At 42.3% G+C, this 24,886-nt stretch overlaps 1 protein-coding gene across 1 annotated transcript in view; it reads left to right on the plus strand.

Moving 5' to 3' along the window:
- LOC131932761 (uncharacterized) overlaps positions 1-23,338 on the plus strand; it is a 62,893-nt gene extending 39,555 nt beyond the window's left edge. The window contains exons 24-46 of the mRNA XM_059289676.1: positions 658-678; positions 2,203-2,286; positions 3,110-3,169; positions 3,993-4,031; positions 5,091-5,333; positions 6,177-6,223; positions 6,420-6,467; positions 8,138-8,206; positions 8,651-8,701; positions 9,226-9,282; positions 10,025-10,066; positions 10,571-11,530; positions 12,641-12,709; positions 13,725-13,847; positions 14,295-14,372; positions 14,976-15,131; positions 16,624-17,178; positions 17,405-17,452; positions 17,607-17,654; positions 18,303-18,359; positions 19,596-20,030; positions 21,480-21,608; positions 23,102-23,338. Of these exons, the coding sequence (XP_059145659.1) occupies positions 658-678; positions 2,203-2,286; positions 3,110-3,169; positions 3,993-4,031; positions 5,091-5,333; positions 6,177-6,223; positions 6,420-6,467; positions 8,138-8,206; positions 8,651-8,701; positions 9,226-9,282; positions 10,025-10,066; positions 10,571-11,530; positions 12,641-12,709; positions 13,725-13,847; positions 14,295-14,372; positions 14,976-15,131; positions 16,624-17,178; positions 17,405-17,452; positions 17,607-17,654; positions 18,303-18,359; positions 19,596-20,030; positions 21,480-21,608; positions 23,102-23,338 (3,656 nt within the window). The remainder of the gene's footprint in view (positions 1-657; positions 679-2,202; positions 2,287-3,109; positions 3,170-3,992; positions 4,032-5,090; positions 5,334-6,176; positions 6,224-6,419; positions 6,468-8,137; positions 8,207-8,650; positions 8,702-9,225; positions 9,283-10,024; positions 10,067-10,570; positions 11,531-12,640; positions 12,710-13,724; positions 13,848-14,294; positions 14,373-14,975; positions 15,132-16,623; positions 17,179-17,404; positions 17,453-17,606; positions 17,655-18,302; positions 18,360-19,595; positions 20,031-21,479; positions 21,609-23,101) is intronic.
- The last annotated feature ends 1,548 nt before the right edge of the window (positions 23,339-24,886 follow it).

The following is a 24,886-nucleotide window of genomic DNA, read 5'->3' on the forward strand; positions in this document are numbered from 1 at the left end:
TACAACTGTGTGGCTTTAAGGTGGGATTGAATGAAAACGAGTCTTCACACCCCCCCCCCCCAGGTCATTACTTCCTACCCCCTTTAGAATACAAATTATAACTACATCTATCCCTCCCGTCTGAATATGACCAAGGTAATCTGTCACACTGTCAGCATTTTAGTATTCAGTCCCTATACTACACATAAGTTTCAAACATATATTTTAACGTTTCTTTGTGTTGTTTTTTTTTTTTTTTTTTGGAATAAAAAAAAAAAAACAGGTTTTCATTCTGTAAAGTTGATTTAATTACTTTTTTAAATTAAATTTATAATGTATCAGCTTTACTTTGACACAAGGCGGTCAATAGGGCAGATGAAGTAGAGTTGATCAGCATTTAACATGGTAGTGTGTTCAGTTCGATACTCAACTGCCTTAACCTTCCCAAACGTTAGTCAGGTACCCATTAGAGCTGAGTTGACTCATTGAAGTCCTACAGACTCGAACTCTTGATTGAAGTTTTGTCTAATGTTTTACAGTAATTGCAAACATTTTTTAAAACAAACTTTCAATGCCATGTATGGTAGATAAAAAGTTTTAAAATATCAAATAAAAACATGATTTTTTACAGTACATTAAAACTATATACATGTAAATTTTTGTCTAATTGTTCTGCAGTTTCAAAAACTGTGCAAAAAGGTAAATTATCGGTTTGTTTTTGTTTGTTTGTTGTTGTTTTTTTTTTGTTGTTTTTTTGTTTTGTTTTTTAATATATATGTACGGAGAGGTGTAATAATAAAGTTACTTTTGTGTTTTTATTAGTTTTGATATCTTTGGTATAGTTCTCCTGTGTTTTTACAAATAGTTATACAATTTAGAATGCCACAGGACGCCTCGTACGTACGGTTTTTCAAAAGAGCTAAACGTTGGCTCTGTAACAGGCTGAAAACAGAGTCAACATGGCGCATAAGTCGACACGTATTACTTAAAATTAGGAACGAAAAAGAAGAAGTTTCTAAAACAAAAGATCGAACTACTTAATACAATTGTTACAATACAAACCTTACACTAGTAGTTTAAAAACCATTGAATTAAACTCAACGGTTTGGATACTTTTAAAAGAAATTAAAGTTCCCTTTTTGAACCTGACGGTCCATGGGGCAAGTAAAGTAGAGTTCCTCAGCAGAGGCGAAGCGACCCTTCCCGGTGCCCGGGGACAAACTTTCGATTTGCACCTCCCCCTCGAACTTTTGATTTGCACACCCCCCCCCCCCCCCCCCCCAAACTTTCAATTTGTTTTTCCAACCCGTTTTGGCGCCCCCCCCCCCTAAGGTCGGCGCCCGGGGACATATGTCCCCCCCCCTCTCGCTACGCCTCTGTTCCTCTGTTTCTGTGATCTTGGCATATGAAGGAATACTCTGGTCAGCACTATGGTTTTTTTTTTTTACATTACCCAAAGCTGCAGGGATGGTTTATGGGAAGTAATTACATACTAAAAGCAGTATGTAACTCTTTAAAGATAACATGATTTTTAAATAGTTCTCCCATTGAGAATTTTATACATCCTACTAGTTCATAGTGATATTTTGTTTTTTATTAATTTAATGCGGAGTACGCAGAGACAAACTTTCGATTTGCACCACCCCCCCTCAAGATTTCGATGTGCACCCCCCCCCCCCCTCCCTGCTCGTTAGCTGGGGTCAGCCACTCTTCAAGGAGAGACAACTCCAAAATCAAACAACTGCTGCCTTGTAGTTTGTTCTTGGTTGGACAAAGGCTATGGAAGCAAATCCAAAAAGAAAAGCAGGCTGAAATCGGAGTCAATGGCCTCATTGGCGCATAACCAGTTGACACGTATCCTTATTTGTGATGGGGGCGTGGTCGAGTCGGCACACGCTCATGATTGATAAATTCGAAAAAGTCTCGAGTTCAACCCTCTGGAAGATAAGACTCGATTCCTTCCAACACTAAAAATTAAGAACGAAGAAGAAGAAGACCCCCCCCTCAAACTTTAGTTTTACACCCCGCCCCCACCCCCCAAGATTTCGATTTGAACCCCATACCCCTCAAATTTTCGATTTGCACCCCCCCCTCAAGCTTTCAATTAATTTATTTTTTCAACCCATTTTGGCGCCCCCTAAGCTCGGCGCCCGTGGACATATGTCCCCCCCCCCTCGCTACGACTCTGATTTAATAAGCTGATTTGTTTTTATCTTACTGAAGTTTCAACTATGGGACGACAAATATCTCCATCTGGGCGCCAGTCTCCATCAACGCCAGGAGAGGACGGTGCTGCTGATGATGCAGGTCAGTGATGTGCACGGCAGACGACCAGTCTACAGTAGGCCAAATGGCACACTGTTTTAGAGTCTGAGCACAGTAGGCCAAATGTCAAATGTCACACAGTTATACAGTCTGAGCACAGTAGGCCAAATGTCACACAGTTATACAGTCTGAGCACAGTAGGCCAAATGTCACACTGTTATACAGTCTGAGCACAGTAGGCCAAATGTCACACAGTTATACAGTCTGAGCACAGTTTGCCAAATGTCACACAGTTATACAGTCTGAGAGCAGTAGGCAAAATGTCACACTGTTATACAGACTGTCGGTCTACAGAAGGCCGCAAGTCACACTATTATACAGTCGCAGTACAGTAGGCCAAATGTCACACTGTTATACAGTCTGAGCACAGTTTGCCAAATGTCACAGTTATACAGTCTGAGCACAGTAGGCCAAATGTCACACTGTTATACAGTAGGCCAAACTTCACACAGTTATACAGTAGGCCAAATGTCACACTGTTATACAGACTGTCAGTCTACAGTAGGCCAAATGTCACACTGCCTGTCATCTGAAAGAAATATCAGGCTATGTAACGTAAAAATATATATGTGAATATATATATATATATATATATATATATATATATATATATATATATATATATATATATATATATATATATATATATATATATATATATACTTATATGTATACAAATATCTATATTTATATATATACATATATTCTTATATATATATATATATATATATATATATATATATATATATATATATATATATATTATATTTAAGAATCCTCACCTAATGTGTGTATTGTTTTATAGATTTCGAGCTTTTACTATCGTCTTCTGCTGACCAGCTTTTTCCCCCTACAGAAGCTCCTAGTAAGTTTCATCTAGTGTTTTCAATGTGGCGGCACGAGTCTGTGTTGCTATGTGGGGGGCTTCACACCCCACCCGGCGACGCCCCTTGGTATATTTTTAAATAATGAGAGGAATGCCCAAAAGGCAATAGTGTCGCCTTTTTTTAAAAAATCTAGTCGACACAACATTGTGACCTCATTGTAACGCTTATTGGGTTTAAGCCATAGGGTTCAAATTATACCCTCTAAACCCCAACCCCACCCGAAAACCCCCAACCCGACACCCCACCCGAAGCACCCTACACCTATACTTCCAGCCCTACCCTAACACCCCACCCTCTATACGGTCCACTCGGACACAGTACCCCACATCTCAACACCCCACCCTCAACACCCCACCCTCAACACCTCACCCTCAACACCCCACATCTCAACACCCCACATCTCAACACCCCACCCCCACCCCAACACCTTAACACCCCACTTCCACCCCGACACCCCACCCTCAACACCCCACCCTCAACACCCCACCCTATATACGGTCCACTGGGCCACAACACCCCATCCCCACTCCCACCCCGACACCCCACCCCCACCCCGACACTTCAACACCCCACTCCCACCCCGACACCCCACCCTCTGCACCCCAACACCTCAACACCCCACCCCAACACCTCAACACCCCACCCACCATACGGTCTACTCGGCCACAACATCACACACCATTTGGTCCAAATGTTATGCGAGTCACTAATGACCAGTCAAATCCCACATTGTTCACCAACAGAACCTCACCGCACTATATATAATAGTAACTGTGATTTTTCTCTTTCTTCCACATCTAGCTCTTTCTGACGAGTCTGACAAACCGTCTCCTATGCCAGGTGGGTTTTAGGTTATGGGATGGTGTACACACGTGGTTGAACGGTACAACTTTTGGCTGCTAACCCAGAAGTCTTGAGTTCGGATCATGGGTTCGAGTCTGTGTGACGTAGCTGAGTCCACCCAGCTCTGATGGGTACCTGACTCTAGTCCACCCAGCTCTGAAGGGTACCTGACTCTAGTCCACCCAGCTCTGATGGGTATCTGACTCTAGTCCACCCAGCTCTGATGGGTACCTGACTCTAGTACACCCAGCTCTGATGAGTACCTGACTCTACTCCACCCAGCTCTGATGGGTACCTGACTCTAGTCCACCCAGCTCTGATGGGTACCTGACTCTAGTCCACCCAGCTCTGATGGGTACCTGACTCTAGTCCACCCAGCTCTGATGGGTACCTGACTCTAGTCCACCCAGCTCTGATGGGTACCTGATTCTAGTCCACCCAGCTCTGATGGGTACTTGACTCTAGTCCACCCAGCTTTGATGGGTACCTGACTCTAGTTAGGGAAAGTAAAGGCAGCTGGGCATAGTGCTGCCAACACTATCACTTCATAAGCCGAGGTCACTGAATTATTTAAAAAATCTTTGCAGTGACATTTCCTATAAAAATCTGGATCTATCGGATTTCGTTATGTCAAATGGGAGATTAACTCAGAATGGCGTGGCCTAAGCGGTAGAGCGCTAGGCTGATAACACGAAAATCTCGAGTTCGAATCCGAGTCCAAGAGAGTAGTACGTCCCTGAGTCTACCCAGCTCTGATGAGTACCTAACTCAGGTTAGGGAAAGTAAAGGTGGCTGGGCTAAGTGCTGACTACACGTTCCCTTCATATGCCGAGTTCAATAAACATGAACTCTACTTCACCTGCTTAATTTATCACTAGTTCTAAAGAAGATTCTTTACTCGTCCATTTCCATGTCTTTAGTCCTCCACTTCCCCTGCCCCCTCCTCTCTATTCTAACGCCTCCGTTTAAACTTTGTTTTTTTTTCTTTCCACGGGTCCCAATAGTGTTTTCATATTATTTGTATTCGTGTTGATGTATGCTTTCTTTCAAAACAAGGAGCTGCGATCAGATCAAGCACCCATTCCCTGTGGAAATCAAGTATAAACAAGGTCTTGCTCTTCCACCGACGAAAGAGCGGGGAAGCAGAAGAAGAGCAACCGAAACAGGAGACGGTCCAGGAGGTAACGTCGCGGAAAAAGTACGAAAAGGTCGACCCGGTTTTGGCCAGGGTGGCCAAACGACTTCAGGCCATGTGGAACACCAGCAAGCTCGGGGTGGAGCAGGAGAAGCCCCGCCGAGGTAGGTTGGCCAAGCACCGACACGCCCATGCTAGCATGTACAAGGTGCAGTGGCGTAGGCAGGGGGGGGAGATTAGGGGGGGGGGTAATAACCCCCCCCATAGACCCCTCGGTATATATATAAAGTATGAAGGGGGGGTGCAAATCGAAAGTTTGAGGGGGGTGCAAATCAAAAGTTTGAGGGGGGGGTGCAAATCGAAAGTTTGAGGGGGGTGCAAATCAAAAGTTTGAGGGGGGGGGGTGCAAATCAAAAGTTTGAAAGGGGGGTGCAAATCGAAAGTTTGAAAGGGGGGTGCAAATCGAAAGTTTGTCCCCGGGTAAAAATTTGACCCCCCCCCCCCCCCCCCCCCATGAGACGATCCTGGCTACGCTACTAACAAGATTACCCACATTCCCCACCTACTAGAATTGGCGTACGCCGGCTAATGTCGACGGACGCATGGGGCGGATACCCCCCTCTGCGTCTCTAAGATTATAACTGAAATAAGAAAATATTTTTTATTCTTTATATCTCATTTGTACTAACATGTGATGGGCTAGTAGCTAAGTTTTTTATATCTATATAAATAGGCTACATGTTTTCGACATACAGATACACACATACAAACATAAGCTTATACATATACACTCACGTATAGGTATATATATATGTGTGTGTGTGTGTGTGTGTGTGTGTGTGTGTGTGTGTGTGTGTGTGTGTGTGTGCGTGTGCGTGTGCGTGTGTGTGTTTGTGTGTGTGTGTGTGTTTGTATGTGAGTGCGTTAGAGTCTGTGTGTATCTGAATTTAGATCTATAGACGCGTGAATAATCCTACCATGAGACTAACGTTAATCCTGTGTTTCAGGTAGCAAATGCTACGCGGGCAGATGGGACGACAATCCCCCGCAACAGGTTCGGCTATTTACCTAAGATTTTATACATTATTTTTACAATTCTTTTTTTAACTAACAGTTGAATGTCTGGTGTTATTTTATAATTGTATATAACACTTAACTAAGGAATATTCTGATTTTTATTATATGGATATATAATTTATAAGAAAAGTTTAACGTTTTTTTGTTGTTTTTTTTTTTTGCGTAAATTTCAGATAGTACAGGAGCTTATTGAAGAAGACAAAGCTGATCAAACCGCAGATGTATGTTGTTCTTTCCCCAGATATTGTGTATTGTATACTTAATCTAGCACAGAGGCGTAGCGAAGGGGGGGGGGGACATATGTCCCCGGGCGCCAACCTTAGGGAGCGCCAAAATGGGTTGAAAAAAGAAATTGAAAGCTTGAAGGGGGGGTGCAAATCGAAAGTCTGAGGGGGGAGGGGTGCATATCGAAAGTTTGTCCCCGGGCGCCGGGAAGGGTCGCTACGCCTCTGATCTAGCGTTATTGCTACTCACAGTTTTAATCGTTCATTGTGGTACCGCGAAGTAGGATTACACCCCTGTTAAACCGGAAATCTCCAATCCTCCCACCCCCCCCCCCCCTACTTCATTTTTAATGGGGTGTTAATGCATGTAAAGTTGTAGATTGGGTGAGTTCTTTTTTTCGGGGGGGGGGGGGGGGGGAATGATTAACCAGCGAAAACATTTTGTCTATATGGAGAGTGAGATCATTTGTCCTGAGATCATGTGTCCTGAGATCATATGTCCTGAGATCATTTGTCCTGAGATCATTTGTCCTGAGATCATTTGTCCTGAGATCATTTGTCCTGAGATCATTTGTCCTGAGATCATTTGTCCTGAGATCATTTGTCCTGAGATCATTTGTCCTGAGATCATTTGTCCTGAGATCATTTGTCCTGAGATCATATGTCCTGAGATCATTTGTCCTGAGATCATTTGTCCTGAGATCATTTGTCCTGAGTTCATTTGTCCTGAGATCATTTGTCCTGAGTTCATTTGTCCTGAGATCATTTGTTCTGAGATCATTTGTCCTGAGATCATTTGTCCTGAGATCATTTGTCCTGAGATCATTTGTCCTGAGATCATTTGTCATGAGTTTATTTGTCCTGAGATCATTTGTCCTGAGTTCATTTGTCCTGAGTTCATTTGTCCTGAGATCATTTGTCCTGAGATCATTTGTCCTGAGATCATTTGTCCTGAGATCATTTGTCCTGAGATCATTTGTCCTGAGATCATTTGTCATGAGTTTATTTGTCCTGAGATCATTTGTCCTGAGTTCATTTGTCCTGAGTTCATTTGTCCTGAGATCATTTGTCCTGAGATCATTTGTCCTGAGTTCATTTGTCCTGAGATTATTTGTCCTGAGATCATATGTCCTGAGATCATTTGTCCTGAGATCATTTGTCCTGCAACCCATGGAAGTAAGTTTAAAAACTCCTCTATGAATGACCCCACTATGAAAGACCCTTCTATGAATGACCCCACTATGAATGACCCCACTATGAATGACCCCTCTCTGGATGACCCCTCTATGATGACCCCTCTATGAATGACCCCTATGTGTATCACTCCTCTATGAAGGACCCATCTGTGTATGACCCCCCCTATGTATAACCCCTCTGTAAATGAACTCTCTGTGTATGACTCCTCTGTAAATGACCCCCTATGTATGACCCCTCTATGAATGACCCCTATGTGTATCACTCCTCTATGAAGGACCCATCTGTGTATGACCCCTCTATGAATGGCCCACCTATGAATGACCCCCCCCCCCTATGAATGACCCCCCTATGTATGACCCCTCTGTGTATCATCCCTCTATGAAGGACCCATCTGTGTATGACCCCCCCTATGTATGACCCCTCTTTAAATGACCCCTCTGTAAATGACCCCCTCTTTTGTTTCACGACAGGGCAGCAAAGAGCAGAAGAAACAGCCGATGGAGTGGAGAAAACTGCAGGACGTTGTGATGATTGTTAGCGTAAGTTGTGATGATTGTTAGCGTAAGTTGTGATGATTGTTAGCGTAAGTTGTGATGATTGTTACCGTAAGTTGTGATGATTGTTAGCGTAAGTTGTTATGATTATTAGCGTATGTTGTGATGATTGATAGCGTAAGTTGTGATTATTGTTAGCGTAAGTTGTGATTGGTGCTAGCTGATTGTTAGCGTATATAGTGATTGGGTACTAGGTGACTGTTAGCTTAAGTTGTGAATGGGTGCTAGATGATTGTTAGCGTAAGTTGTGATTGGGTACTAGATGATTGTTAGCGTAAGCTGTGATTGGGTGTTAGATGGTTGTTAATCATCGGCTGAGAGGTTGCACCGCGTGACGCCCAATCTAGTGACTCTCCTGGTGACTCTCATAGTGACTCTCCTGGTGACTCTCCAGGTGACTCTCAACATAAACTTTGTTTTTTTTAACAGTCATTGCAAGGACCAGCAAAACCAGGGACAGATTCGAGATCGGAGAGTAAGGTAGGCTGCTACATCTTACAGTAGAGTAAGGTAATCTGTTACATCTTACAGTAGAGTATGGTAAGCTGTTACATCTTACAGTAGAGTAAGATCAGCTGTTTATCTATATAACTATAAAGTCAAGTCAATGTATCTATGTACCTTTTATCTGTATTTTACTCTGTATCTCAATTTATATCTAGATCTACGTCTCTTGTTTTGTCAGTTTCATATATATATATATATATATATATATATATATATATATATATATATATATATATATATATATATATATATATATATCAGTGGCGTAGGCAGGGGGGGTTAGGGGGGTCATAACCCCCCCACCCCAGGGACCCTTCGGTATATATATATAAAGTATGAGGGGGGTGCAAATCTAAAGTTTGAGGGGGGGGGGGTGTGCAAATCGAAAGTTTGTCCCCGGGTAAAAATTGGAACCCCTCCCCCCCCCCCCCTTGAGACGATCCTGGCTACGCCACTGATATTTGTAACATTTGAATATGTATATATTATGTATTCAGGAGAGGAAGATAGATAAAAAGGCGTCATCCAGTACTAAGAAGGAGAAGGAACATAAAGTAAGTAGTTTGGTTATGTCAGAACATATAGGTCATATTAAACAACTTAGGTAATAGCTGGTCATCTAGGTCATTATAGGTCACGTTAGGTCATGTTAGGTCATCTGAGTTTTTGTAATCATGTTGTTTATACTTTTAAAATAGTTTAACGATATAGATAGACCAATATAGGTCCTATGCTTATTGAAAGGCAATATGGAATAAGTTCTTATTTGTAAAATTATCACTTTAGCAGAGCTAGTGAGAGAGAACTTGCCAGTGGCAGCCTACAATACGCTTACAGCCTACATTATGTGCTACTTTAAATGATTCTCTTCGACGCGTTATACATGCCCACACTCCCTTACAATTTAGCCTTGACGATTCCTTAATGTACGCCTCGGGCCGCCAATTTTAGAGGGGCGCTAAACGGGGTTGAAAAAAAAAAGACAGAAATGTTTATTCCCTGGTAGATTACTGAAGTATACACCATGGAAGTAGAAAAACATGACAGCTACTTGGTTTTACTTACTAAAAAGAGAACTTTGAGTGAAAAAAAGCGCCTCGACCTTTGCAAATTCGAGGGGACGGGCGTAAAATTGAAAGTTCACCCCGGGCGCGAAATGGGTCGATAGCCCTCTAGGCCCTAAACTCTCCCCTCACATAAATATCATTTTAGCCTCCTTTACGTACTTATTAATCACTCTCTTGTATTGTAATTTTAAGTGGGTTTTTTTTTCATTTTAATACATCTGTTGTGTAGGAAGACGATGATCTTGATGTAGGAAAGACAGGCAAGAAAAAGGTAAAGAAAAAAGGTTTGCGTTGGTGATATATACACATGCTGTAACGAACTTTTTATTTCTTTGATATGGTCCAGTAGTCGACTTGTCTGTTTATGTATTTATCTGTCTATATATGTATATGTATATGTATATGTATATGTATATGTATATGTATATGTATATGTATATGTATATGTATATGTATATGTATATGTATATGTATATGTATATGTTTATGTATATGTATGTGTATGTGTATGTATAAGTGTTTGTGTATGTGTATGTATATGTGTATGTATATGTGTATGTGTATTTGCATGTGTATGTGTGTTTGTATGTGTGTGTATGTGTATGTGTGTATGTGTGTGTGCGTATGCGTATGCGTCAGCGTATGCGTATATATAAACATATATACATATATGGATATATATATATATATATATATATATATATATATATATATATATATATATATATATATATATATATATATACAAAGCTTTGAACAAATATTTATCCACTAGACAAAGTCAAAGAAACGCGAAGTCGAAGAAGCAGATACGAGAAAAGAGATGAAAGTGTTATTGAGGCCAAGCGAAATCGATAAAATCATGGAGGAAAACGTTCCTCTGACGGACGACGAGTACTTGAAGGTCCGCGACAAAGCCTATGAGAAGATCACTTCGGGCGAGGCAGACCAGATGATGCAGAAAAGCCTCGCTAAACTGGAGGAGAACTCACAGGAGCTGGTGCAAGCGGAGGCCCAGGAGAGATACAAAGCCGGGGAGTTGAACGACTACATCGCGGAGAGAATCGAAGCCGCGAGATCGGATAACATGATCAGGATTACATTCGACGCCTCTGAGAAGTTCGATAACGGGGAACTAGAAGACTACATGGCGGAAAGCTTGAACGTGTTTAAGATGAAAGCGTTGAAATCGTCGACTAACATTCGGGTTCACGCCGACGCTGGTAATGAAGAAGCCGCCAACTATATCAACGAGATCGTGGAGAAAATGAAAGAGGACGCGCTGGACTTGGTTATGTCTGAAGCACTGGCTAAATACAAAGCGAATGAGTTTAATTCGTACACGGGGAAAGACGTGGATGATTTGTTCGCGGCGAATATCGACAAGATCAAAGAACAAGTTGCGGCTATGTTCGAGTTCGAGACCGATCCAGCGGCACTGTTTGAGGATTTAGAGAAATGTAAAATGTTTAAGGTAGAGAAGATTCTCGAAGAAGCCAAATCCCAGATTGTTCAGGGGGCGTTGGAGAGTTACAAGGCGGATGCTCTAAGCAAACTGGAACCAGATTTTCTAGCCGAGGCCACGGCGGAGGCGATCAAGAAAGCCCAAAAGGACGCTATAGACAGAATTAAAAACGAAGCGATCGACAGATTGAGAGCTGAAGTGTTGGACAAAATCAAAGCCGATGCGATGGATTTCCTGAGAAATATAAAAGAGCAACAAGAAGTCGAGGCCGTGAGTTTGGCTTTTTTTTCTACTCTCTTCCTTTCATAGTTAAAATATTAATATCTTATTCTGCGTACGATACCTACAAAATTGACGCAGAATGGTTACATGTGGGGGGGGGGGAGTAGAAAATTTCTGGCTCTTTTACATAACACGTTGAGAAAGAAGTAAAAAGGAAATCTTTAAAATCACCCACATATCTCAAAATCACCCACATTTCCAAAATCATCCACATTTCTCAAATGACAGATTTCTGAAATCAACCAACATTTCTCAAATCACCCTCATTTCTCAAATCACCCACATTTTTCAAATCACCCACATTTTTCAAATCACCCACATTTCCAAAATCATCCACATTTCCAAAATCATCCACATTTCCAAAATCATCCACATTTCCAAAATCACCCACATTTCCAAAATCACCCACATTTCTCAAATCACCCACATTTCCAAAATCACCCACATTTCTCAAATCACCCACATTTCCAAAATCACCCACATTTCTCAAATCAACCACATTTCCAAAATCACCCACATTTCTCAAATCACCCACATTTCTCAAATCACCCACATTTCTCAAATCAACCACATTTCTCAAATCACCCACATTTCTCAAATCACCCACATTTCTCAAATCAAACACATTTCTCAAATCACCCACATTTCTCAAATCAAACACATTTCTCAAATCACCCACATTTCTCAAATCACCCACATTTCTCAAATCACCCACATTTCTCAAATCACCCACATTTCTCAAATCACCCACATTTCTCAAATCACCCACATTTCTCAAATCACCCACATTTCTCAAATCACCCACATCTCTCAAATCACCCACATTTCTCAAATCATCCACATTTCCAAAATCACCCACATTTCTCAAATCAAACACATTTCTCAAATCACCCACATTTCTCAAATCACCCACATTTCTCAAATCACCCACATTTCTCAAATCACCTACATTTCTCAAATCACCCACATTTCTCAAATCACCTACATTTCTCAAATCACCCACATTTCTCAAATCACCTACATTTCTCAAATCACCCATATTTATTGTATCTAAGCTCCCTGTATATCTGTTTTGCAATATCCTGTTTTTTTTTTCAGCAACGTGTTGAAAGACAAAGGCCAGTAATTTTGCCTGATGCAGCCATGGAGGAGAAAGAAAGGCAGAAGGTAATTGTTTGGAATTATTTCATTGGATGGCCTATAATAGCCTCAACATTGGGTTATCATTCATTGCATACATCACTTATACACGTAGACGGTGGGTGGACCAGACACTGTGAGTTGATCTAAATATGTACTCACACGGCGCCAGAATTTATAATAGGCCGTGTCCCACATAGTAAATAATGTCTGTAATTTAGACTTTTCTCCTCAATTGTAACATACTCCTTACAGTAAATAATGTCTGTAATTTAGACTTTTCTCCTCAATTGTAACATACCCCACACAGTAAATAATGTCTGTAATTTAGACGTTTCCCCTCAAATACAACATAATCCACACAGTGCATAGTGTCTGTAATTTTGACTTTTCCTCTCTAAGAGCCTATGTCGCCCATAGTACATAATGTCCGTAATTTAGACTTTTCCCCTCAAATACAACATACCACACACGGTAAATAATGTCTGTAACTTAACTTTTCACTGACACCGCGCCAGAGACTCAAAGAACACATGTCTAACACGGTACATAATGTCTGCCATAGCGCCAGAAACTCAAAGAACACATGTCTAACACGGTACATAATGTCTGCCATAGCGCCAGAAACTCAAAGAACACATGTCTAACACGGTACATAATGTCTTTCATAGCGTCAGAAACTCAAAGAACACATGTCTAACACGGTACATAATGTCTTTCATAGCGTCAGAAACTCAAAGAACACATGTCTAACACGGTACATAATGTCTTTCATAGCGCCAGAGACTCAAAGAACACATTTCTAACACGGTACATAATGTCTTCCATAGCGCCAGAAACTCAAAGAATACATGTCTAACACGGTACATAATGTCTTCCATAGCGCCAGAAACTCAAAGAACACATGTCTAACACGGTACATAATGTCTTCCATAGTGCCAGAAACTCAAAGATCATATGTCTAACACGGTACATAATGTCTTCCATAGCGCCAGAAACTCAAAGAACACATGTCTAACACGGTACATAATGTCTTCCATAGCGCCAGAAACTCAAAGAACACATGTCTCATGAGAACCTGCAGGAAATGTCCAGAATCAACGAAGAAAAACCTGACCGCGAAAGTCTGGAAATCCCGTCCATCGATGTTCTACAACTTGAAAAGGTCTGCGGTTATTTTAGAGCAAAATTTGTTGTAGTTTGGTAACAGGGCGATAACTCTACTTTCCAAAAGCTGACCCATTGACTCACGTCATGAACGGCCACCTCAAAAAACTATTAGAAGGTTGTAAATGGCATGTGAGGCGACTAAAATGTCAGAATATTCACGCATTTAAATTGTCGTATTTATTTCAGATTTTTTTTCGATTCGTAATTTTTTTAAATGGATTTCTAATTAAACTTACTTTTCCAATTATATATATATATATATATATATATATATATATATATATATATATATATATATATATATATATATATATATATATATATATATAGACTATATACAGCCAATATATTTATAAGTATATATATATATATATATATATATATATATATATATATATATATATATAATTGTATATCTATGTGTGTGTATACCCGCATTTAGGAGCTACAGATGATACAGTCATCGAGAACGGAAGAGAAGCTTCTAGAGAAATCTAAAAAAGAATTTGAGATGTACAAGGTATGTTTTAATTTACCCTTTGTCAACAGCAATGGAGAGTTGTCTAAATATGTTTAGGTTTGTTGTTTTTTATGAATAGAGGGGGGGGGGTATTGGTTTTTCTGAATGAATAAAACCGTTGCTTGACAGTAGAATGAAAGCACATTTTATTTTTTTTTACTAATTAATAAAACAAATGACTGTGGGAGAACCATTTGGTTTTGTTTGCTATTTTAATTACGCAAATATTGTGAGTTTTCACTGTAAGGATTTATGCAGTTAAACGTTCGTAAATCAAGCACTATTTGAACCGTGTGTCGCAATTGTTTACAGAGGCGTAGCGAGGGGGGCGGCGGGGGTGCGGATCGCACCGGGTGACACCATTTAGGGGGGGGGGGGGTGACACCAAGGCAAAAAATAGCAAAATATATAGAGAAAAACTTGAGGAGGGGGTGCAAATCGAAAACGTGATGGGGGGGTGCAAATCGACAGTTTGAGGGGGGTGCAAATCGAAAATTTGTCCCCGGGAAGGGTCGCTACGCCTCTGGGGGTTAACACCATCAAGTGCGGCACCGGGTGACACCCGACCTAGCTACGCCACTGATTGTTTATCTCTTTTCCAAGTTCTTTGAGAAGCTGTCCAATGAAGACAAGATTTCCCTCGCCGTCACCAAGGAGATTCAAGAAGCTCGCAACGAAGTTTGGCCGCAAGTTGATACCATGGGAAAACCCGATAAAACGGATAAATTTGAAAAACCCGAAAAGTTGGATAAATCTGAGGTAAGCCAAGGCAATTGATTGTTTAAATTTATTGAGTTATTTCCCTTGACTGGCTGATAATGATTTCAAAGCGCGATCGAAATTTCGCCACAGACTTCTGAGTACAAGATAAAAGAACCACTGTTTCAGATCTTATGTATGATAGAGATGATAATGAAGTAATAAAAAATGTAAAGTTCCGCTTGCAGATGTAACTACACATAGAGTAGATGATGTAGTGTTCACGTTTTTCTTGACCAAGGTATAAAAATAGATTATGTGGTCATTAATATGCCAAGCTTAATTTACAATTAACTTTATCTGGGTGGACCCAGGAACGTCCTACAAAGATATAGTTTGATTATCATTACGTCAGAATGCTCCAGGTTTAAGGGTCAGCGTGGTCAAGTCGGTAATGCTCATGGTTGCTAAACTGAAAAGTCTCGAGTTCGAACCCTTGGGCAGATGAGACTCAACAGCTGGGTAAAGCAACTCTTCTAGGAGAGACAACTCCAAAATCAAACTTTTTCTTCTTCTTCTTCTTCGTTCTTAATTTTTAGTGTTGGAAGGGATCGAGCCTTGTCTTCCAGAGGGTTTGAACTCGAAAAACTCGAAGCTTTTTTTTTCGAATTTATCAACCGTGAGCTTTGCCGACTCAACCATGCTTCCATCACTATTAAGCGTTACGTGTCAACCTGCTTTTCTTTTTGGATTTGCTTCCGTAGCGTTTGTCCAACCAAGAACACACTATAAGGCAGCAATTGATTGATTTTGGAGTTGTCTCTCCTAGAAGAGTGGCTGTCCCCAGCTAACGAGCCTCATCTGCCCGAGGGTTCGAACTCGAGACTTTTCGGTTTAGCAACCATGAGCTTTACCGACTCGACCACGCCAACTGCTGCCTTGTAGTTTGTTCTTGAAAGGACAAAGGCTATAGAAGAAAATAAAAAAAAACAGGCTGAAATCAGAATCAACGGCCTATATGGCGCATAAAGCGTTGACACGTATACTTAACTGTGTTGGAATCTTTTCCAACAATAAAAATTAAGAACGCAGAAGAAGAACTAGGTTTAAACCAGGTACTCATTAGAGCTGAGTTTGAGCTCGAGCGCTTGCTTGGCACTGTAGTTCTAGACCAGTAGAAATATTTTTTTAATCCAGTGTTTTGGCATTCAACTACACTCAAAGCGCTAAGAACTGCGATAATTTTTTTTACATATTTCATAATCACGTTATATGTTTTCACAGAGTAGGCATACTCTAGGCTCAAAGATGATTTGTGGTTGTAGCAATTGTAGTCTCCAAATTTATACTATCCTACTCGCGCGTATTGTGCGGCCTCTGTAGTTTGAACACAGTAAGTTGTCAGAAAGGCAATGTCGAAAGACATTTCGCCAAAACAAAAATTGCAAATCTCGAAAAAATCTCGGGAAGCTTAATTCGACCGTGGAGTTTTGGGGTTGTCATTTTTTTTTTCGAAATTCTGATTTTGAATTCATATTTTCTTTTCTTACAGAGACGAGACAGCCTCAGAACCAAGCCGGAAGTACCAACTAGCGTAAAGGGACGAAAGGACTCAAAACTAAGCGACGCAAGACCAAGTCAGGAGCTACCTGAACGCTTTAAAACTCCAACGGAAGTCTCAGTCAAACCGAGTCATGACCTTGCAGACCGTCTAAAAAGTATAACGGATGCGGCACTCAGACACTCAACAGAGCTGGAACTAGCCGAACGTCTCAAAAGTGCTCAGGATGCCTCGTTGAAACTAAGTCAGGATCTTATCGATCGGTTGAAAAGTGCGCCGGATGCGGTTGTTAAGCCAGGCACGCCTCGTACGGAATCACCAGCGAAGTCATTGGAAGGAGAGGCGGCTGAGAGAAGAAAGTCGCACACGGAGTCTGTGTCTAAAAACATACAGGAGCTGATGGAACGGCTTAAGACCGATCTGGATACGGAAGAAAAGATCAAGACGATGCGCGACCTGCAGAAGTTGCTAGAGAAACATGAACAGGATATGATAGATCTTGGCAAGCCCGACCTGATCAATAAGTATGAAGACGAGAACATAAAGGTAAACTTGTTGTGTGTTTGACTGCAAGTTTTCTGTAAACTTGTAGTTGTGTTCGGTTAACTTGTCTGACTTCACGTTTTCTATAAACTTGTCGTGTGTGTGTTGAACTTTCTGATTGCTAAGTTCTATCTTGACGGTATATAATTTTCACCACAAATATATATATATATATATATATATATATATATATATATATATATATATATATATATATATAATCATTTAGATTTCTACTCAAATAAAGAAAGAGGTTGAGAAACTCGCTTTACAAAGGGTAAGAGAGACACCACTATCAAACTAAATATTTAAATTAATATCTTTAGACAAAACATTGAGAGAAGGTTTAATAGAGTTGAAGATACTGAGAATTATTCTAGTTTATACTTAACTATGCTCTTAAATAAATACTTGTTCTTTTCATCCAATAGACGAATTCAGAGATGATAATGTTATCGAAAAAGTTATCTTTTGACTTGGTAGGTTGATTTGTTTAAGTTTAGTTGATTTTTTTTTTCATTTTTCAGGGTAAATTTCATTTTTTTTTCTTGTAGATTTATTGTTTGACACAGTGGCGTAGCGAGGTCGGGTGTCACCCGGTGCGGCACTTAATGATGTCACCCCCCCCCCCCCCCCAGAGATATAGAGACCCTTCCCAGGGACAAACTTTCAAATTTTCGATTTGCACCACCCCCCCCCTCAAGTTATCGATTTGCACCCCCCCCCCCCTCAAACTTTCGATTTGCACCCTTCCCCTCGAGTTTTTCTCTAAATATTTTGCTATTTTTTGCCTTGGTGTCACCCCCCTAAATGGTGTCACCCGGTGCGGTCCGCACCCAACGCCCCCCCCCCCCCCCCTTCGCTACGCCCCTGGTTTGACATATTCGGGGATTTTTATTTTCGTGTATATTTCGTTTACTGTTGTACAATTCATTTTTTTTTTTGCTTATAGTATATCATTTGACACGGAATGTGAATTAGAATTTTAGCTTTTTTTTTTTTTTGTTATTTGCTTCAAGGTAAAGTTTACTGCTAAATGTGTCAGTAGGTATTCAAATTTTGAAAAAATATATTTTTCTTTCATCGAACAATAAGTATAATGTATATGTTATTTTCTATTTCTAAAGCCTGGACAAGTTCGCGAGAGGAGAAGAAGAGTTTCGGAGCGGGAAGAGCGAGAGAAGGTAAAAATGAAAATGTAATATTTATCCATATTTCCTTTTACTGAAGACAAAATGCGAAAGCGTTAGAGAGCTTGTTTGCTAACACGAAAGTCTCGAGTTTGAATCCGGGTTCAAGTCAGTAGAATAATCCTGAGTCAACCCAGCTCTGATGGGTACCCAACTCACATTAGTGAAAACATAGGCTGCCCACACTATCCCTTCAAATGCTGAGGTCTCAAACAGACTAGCTCTGTTTCATCTGCCTCATGTGTCTTGGGCACGAACGAGAAAAGATGATGATGATATGCCAAACTGAAGAGTCATTTATCAAAATGTATTAAATGACAAAAAGTAATATTTAGAATTCTTGTCATCGTGAATAATTTATCAATGAAAAAACCCTGTCAAAATTAGAAAAAGAAAAGAAAAACTTTTGGACATTACGGTTTAAATAGCAGGTGAAGTAGAGATAATCTATTTTTAGTAATGGAGGGATAGTTGGGTCAGTATGCCCAGGCGCTTTTACTTTCCCTAACGTGAGTCAGGTACCCATTCCAACTGGGTTGACTCAGGGACGTCCAACAGACTCGAACTAAACTCGAGACTTTCGAGATCGTAGTCGAACGCTCTATCACCCAACCACTCCACCCGGTAACAAAATTATAAAGATCCACTTATTTTTTTTTTTTGAAGTGACTTTTCATTAGAAACTGTCAATATGAAACTATATTCCCCGCCTTTAAACATCTCTTTTCACATTGTATATCCTTCAATATCTTTCACATAGTATATCCTTCAATCTCTTTTCACAATGTATATCCTTCAATCATTTTCACATTGTATATCCTTTAATCTCTTTTCACATTGTATATCCTTCAATCTCTTTTCACAATGTATACCCTTCAATCTCTTTTCACGTTGTATATCCTTTAGTCTCTTTTCACATTGTATATCCTTCAATCTCTTTCACATTGTATATCTTTCAATCTCTTTTCACATTGTATAACCTTCAATCTCTTTTCACATAGTATATCCTTTAATCTCTTTTCACATAGTATATCCTTCAATCTCTTTTCACATTGTATAACCTTCAATCTCTTTTCACGTTGTATATCCTTTAGTCTCTTTTCACATTGTATATCCTTCAATCTCTTTTCACATTGTATATCTTTCAATCTCTTTCACATTGTATATCCTTCAATCATTTTCACATAGTATATCCTTTAATCTCTTTTCACATTGTATATCCTACAACAGTATAAAAAGAAGAGACGCGAAATCAGAGATGACGAGAGTGACGAAGAAGATGATGACGAATTCGACGAATTCTCCAGCGACTTTGAAAGTTCTATCGAGATGTCCAGTTCACCACCTTCAACCCTATCTGAACTTGAAGCGCTGCATATCCCGGTGAAGAAGTCCACCGCGAAAGCGTTGACCCTGAACGTGCCACCCAAGAGGAGAAAGCTGCCCAAGGTGCTGAAGCAGAAGGTACCGACTGAGGAAGAGAGGGAGGCGATGAGGGCCACGTTCTTGTCGTCGTTGCAGAGGCCGGTGCTGCCCATGGTCCCCCCGGCGAAGAAACGCCCCGGTCTGCCGGAATTTTCCGGCTGGGACCTCAACACCGTCCTCGAGCCGCATAGACTAGACCACCTACCGACGTATCTCGAGACGGTTCCGACGCTAATTAAGGTAAGGTTCCGACGTTGATTTGTTTACTGTCTTTGTTAAGTCAAGGATCTGCCAACGCCGTAGACATCTTTCGAGACAGTTTCGACGCTAATTAAGGTAAGGTTCCGACGCTAATTAAGGTTAGGTTCCGACGCTAATTAAGATAAGATTCCGACGCTAATTAAGGTAAGGTTCCGACGCTAATTAAGGTTAGGTTCCGATGCTAATTAAGGTAAGGTTCCGACGCTAATTAAGGTAAGGTTCCGACGCTAATTAAGGTAAGGTTCCGACGCTAATTAAGGTAAGGTTCCGACGCTAATTAAGGTAAGGTTCCGACACTAATTAAGGTAAGATTCCGACGCTTATGAAGATAAGTTTCCGACGCTAATTAAGGTACGGTTGATTTGTTTACATTCATTGTTTGTTTATGTTAAATCAAGGTTCTCCCAACGCCATAGTCTGGTACACAATTTGACGTAGTTGGAGAAGGTTCCAACGCTAATGGGGCTGGTAAGTAGGTCACCAACCAGTTATATGGCTCATGCAGGTTTTATTGAGCCGTAGAACTAGTTGGTGACCTACTTACCAGCCCTATTAAAGTGCGGTTGCATTGTTTTCTCTAGGCATTTCTACGGACCCTAACCCGGGATTCGAACTTAAGACTTTCGTGTTAACAGTCGAAAGCTGTACCATCCGACCGTGTCTTCGATATGAAAGGCATCAATAGCTCTCTTCAAGCTAACACGAAGGTCTAGAGTTCGGACATTTGACTGTATGACGTCACTGACTCCACCCAACTCTGATGCGTACATGACTTAAGTTTGGGAAAGTAAAGGCGGCTGTGGATAAGGATGACTACGTTATCCATTATGCTGAAGATTTTAAAAAATATGAACTCTACTTTACCTGCCCAATGGATCGCTTGATATAAAGAGGAAATTAACGTTTAGTCTCCTAAGTGCTGAGTCTATTCAAGCACTAATAAAAAAAAAAGTAAAGTTTCCATTTCAAACCTTACGGTCTATGGGGCAAGTGAAGTAGAGTTCAATTGTTTTCTGTGACCTCGGCATATGAAGAGATAGTGTGGTCAGCACTATGCCTAGCCGCCTTTACTTTCCCTAACTTGAGTTAGGTACCCGTCAGAGTTAAGTGGACTCAGGGACGGTCTACGAACTTGAACCCGGATTCGAACTCGAGACTTACGGGTTTGCAGTCCAGCTCTCTACCGCTAAACTACTCCGTCCGAAGCACTAATAAGCCCAGAGGCGTAGCGACCCTTCCCGGCGCCCGGGGACAAACTTTCGATTTGCACCCCCCCCCCTCAAACTTTTGATTTGCACCCTCCCCTCAAACATTCGATTTGCACACCCCCCCCCCTCAAACTTTACATTACTTTTTCCTACCCATTTTTGGCGCCCTCTGCCCCTCCCCATCGCTACGCCTCTGAATAAGCCTGCATGTGTTCTGCAGGCTGCCAAGTTCAAGAGAACGACGGAGGTGGCCAGCCAGATCAAGTTACGGCCCCAGTGCGCCATTCAACACCCCCGAATAGAAGGGGAGAACTATGCATCGAGATTTGGCTTGGTCGATCTATTCGAGGTGAGTTGGTTAAATGCCGAGTTGAATGAGAACCCCCCCCCCCCCCCCTCGTCAACGATCATTTTTGTTGACAGGGATACAGAAGTCTATCAAGGAGTGGAAGGATGAGGGGTGGTGATGTCCGAATTGTTAACCATATTTAGAGGTGACACCTCATTGTGATATTTACTATCAAAGAAATTGCTTCAGGTCAATAGCCACCCTGGACATAAACCCCCCCCCCCCCCCGACATAACCCCCAAAACCATGACAACCAGGTGGTTTATGTCCCGGGGGTTTATGTTCAGGGGGTTTATGTCCAGGGGGTTTGTGTCCAGTGGGTTTATGTTCGGGTGGTTTATGTTGGGGGGGGGGGGTATGTTCGGGGGGTTTATGCCCAGGGGGTTTATGTCCAATGCTCCCAAAGTTCCAAATGCAGAGAAATCGAAAATATATAAGTTTTGACTTAATACATATACAGAGCTAGTCTCTTGCAGATGAATTTAACTTTGTGTTTAGGTGGTGGTAGGTGATGGTAGGTGATGGTAGGTGATGGTAGGTGATGGTAGGTGATGGTAGGTGATGGTAGGTGTTACGTTCGGGCTGGTTTCAACTCAAGAGACGATTCGTGTTTACTTCAATACTTTTATTCGGTCTCAATTCTTAACACATAACCGAGTAGCCCTCGTCCTAACCGCTACCAACTAACCCCCGACCCTCATTCACTCCCCTTTTTTTATACCCGCATTCGACCTTGGGATTACAAGACATAACACACGGGGGTTACTACACAGTAGGGGGAACTCAACTCACACACGCACTCTCCTCTACAGTGTTTCTTCCAGACTTCTTTCTAAGGAGGGGGGGGGGCACTTGCAATTTTCGGGGAGGCGATAGACTTTCTTCGAGGGGGGGGGGGGGCAGACACTGTTAAAAGTATATATTTTCTATATAAATTATATAAATTTCATTTCGTTCGGGGGGCGGTAAATGTTTTTCGGGGAGGCTTTGCCCCCCCCCCCCCCGAAGAGATGCCTGGAAGAAACTCTGCTCCCCTAAGTTCGAGACTATTCTACCCTATTCTAACCTGACCTCAAATGACCCGTAACAGTAGGCGATGGTAGGTGATGGTAGGTGAAGGTAGGTGATGGTAAGCGATGGTAGGTGATGGTAGGTGATGGTAAGCGATGGTGGGTGATGGAAGGTGATGGTAAGCGATGGTAGGTGATGGTAGGTGATGGTAAGCGATGATAGGTGATGGTAGGTGATGGTAAGCGATGGAAGGTGATGGTAGGTGATGGTAAGCGATGGTGGGTGATGGAAGGTGATGGTAAGCAATGGTAGGTGATGGTAAGCGATGGTAGGTGTTAGTAGGTGATGGTAAACGATGGAAGGTGATGGTAGGTGATGGTAAGCGATGGAAGGTGATGGTAGGTGAGGGTATGTGATGATAAGCGATGGTAGGTGATGGTAGGTGATGGTAGGTATTTAACTTTTTATTTATTACTCCCCAGTTTATGTTGTTCAACGTGATACAGCACAGGCCAGCAAAACCACTCGACTACCTGATTGAAATGACTCGGACCATCATGACGCAGATGAAGATCCGGTACAACATGTCCAACATCCTCAACACGCAACACTTGTCTGATCAGTCATCCTTCATGACCGCCTCGTCCGGCTTGTCGTACGGCTTGAGCTCGTCGTCGGGGGCGTCGGCGTCGGCGTCGTCGGCTGGTGGATCTGACTAAATGTGTGATGGTAGGTGATGGGTGGTAGATGATGGTAGGTGGTGGATGGTAGGTGATGGGTGGTAGGTGTTGGTAGGATATGGTAGGTGGTGGTAGGTGGTGGTAGGTGATGGTAGGTGGTGGATGGTAGGTGGTGTGGTAGGTGGTGGTAGGTGGTGAGGTGATGGTAGGTGATGGTAGGTGATGGTAGGTAGTGTGGTAGGTGGTGGTAGATGGTGGTAGGTGATGGTGGGTGGTGTGGTAGGTGGTGGTAGGTGGTGAGGTAATGGTAGGTGATGGTAGGTGGTGTGGTAGGTAATGGTTGGTGGTGTGGTAGGTGATGGTAGGTGGTGAGGTGAAAGTAGGTGATGGTAGGTGGTGTGGTAGGCAGTGGTAGGTGGTGAGGTGATGGTAGGGGATGGGTAGTAGGTGATGGTAGGGGATGGTAGGTGGTGGTAGGTGATGTTAGGTGGTGGATGGTAGGTGGTGTGGTAGGTGGTGGTAGGTGGTGAGGTGGTGGTAGATGGTGGTAGGTGGTGGTAGGTGATGGTGTGTGGTGTGGTAGGTGGTGGTAGGTGATGGTAGGTGGTGTGGTAGGTGGTGAGGTAATGGTAGGTGATGGTAGGTGGTGTGGTAGGTGGTGGTAGGTGGTGGTAGGTGGTGAGGTAATGGTAGGTGATGGTAGGTGGTGTGGTAGGTGGTGGTAGGTGGTGAGGTAATGGTAGGTGATGGTAAGTGGTGTGGTAGGTAATGGTAGGTGGTGTGGCAGGTGATGGTAGGTGGTGAGTTGAAAGTAGGTGATGGTAGGTGGTGTGGTAGGTGGTGGTAGGTGGTGAGGTGATGGTATGTGATGGTAGGGGATGGGTAGTAGGTGATGGTAGGGGATGGTCGGTGGTGTGGTAGGTGGTGGTAGGTGGTGGTCGGTGATGGTGGGTGGTGTGGTAGGTGGTGTAGGTGTGGTAGCTGCATGGTAGGTGGTGGGTGGTAGGTGGTGTGGTAGGTGGTGCGGTGCTGGTCGGTGACTGGTAGGTGGTGTGGAAGGTGGTGTGGTTAGGTGGTGGTCGATGGTGGTCGGTGGTGGTAGGTGCTGGTGGGTGGTGTGGTAGGTGGTGGTAGGTGGTGAGGTACTGGTAGGTGCTGGTAGGTAGGTGGTGTGGTAGGTGGTGGATGGTAGGTGGCTGTGGTAGGAGGTGGAGGTGGTGAGGTGATCGGTAGGTGATGGTCGGTGGTGTGGAAGGTGGTGTGGTACGGTGGTGGAGATGGTGGTAGGTGGTGGTAGGTACTGGCTGGGTGAGTGTGCGTAGGTGGTGGTAGGTGGTGAGGTAATGGTAGGTGCATGGTAGGTAGGTGGTGTGGTAGGTGGTTGGATGGTCGGTGGTGTGTACGGTGAGTAGGTAGGAGGGGAGGTGATGGTAGGCTGATGGTAGGTGCTGGTAGGTCGGTTGCTGGTTAGGTGTTCGGTAGATGGTCGGTGGTATACTATATATACTATAGACTCAGGATTTACTCATCTCACTCAACACTCTCTCACTCACTACTCTCTACGACTCTATCTCTCTATAACTCTAT

Source organism: Physella acuta, unplaced genomic scaffold, assembly GCF_028476545.2.
Source record: "Physella acuta isolate Inbredline_101_S28 unplaced genomic scaffold, ASM2847654v3 ptg002272l, whole genome shotgun sequence".
In the NCBI taxonomy this organism is placed as follows: Eukaryota; Metazoa; Mollusca; class Gastropoda; family Physidae; genus Physella; species Physella acuta.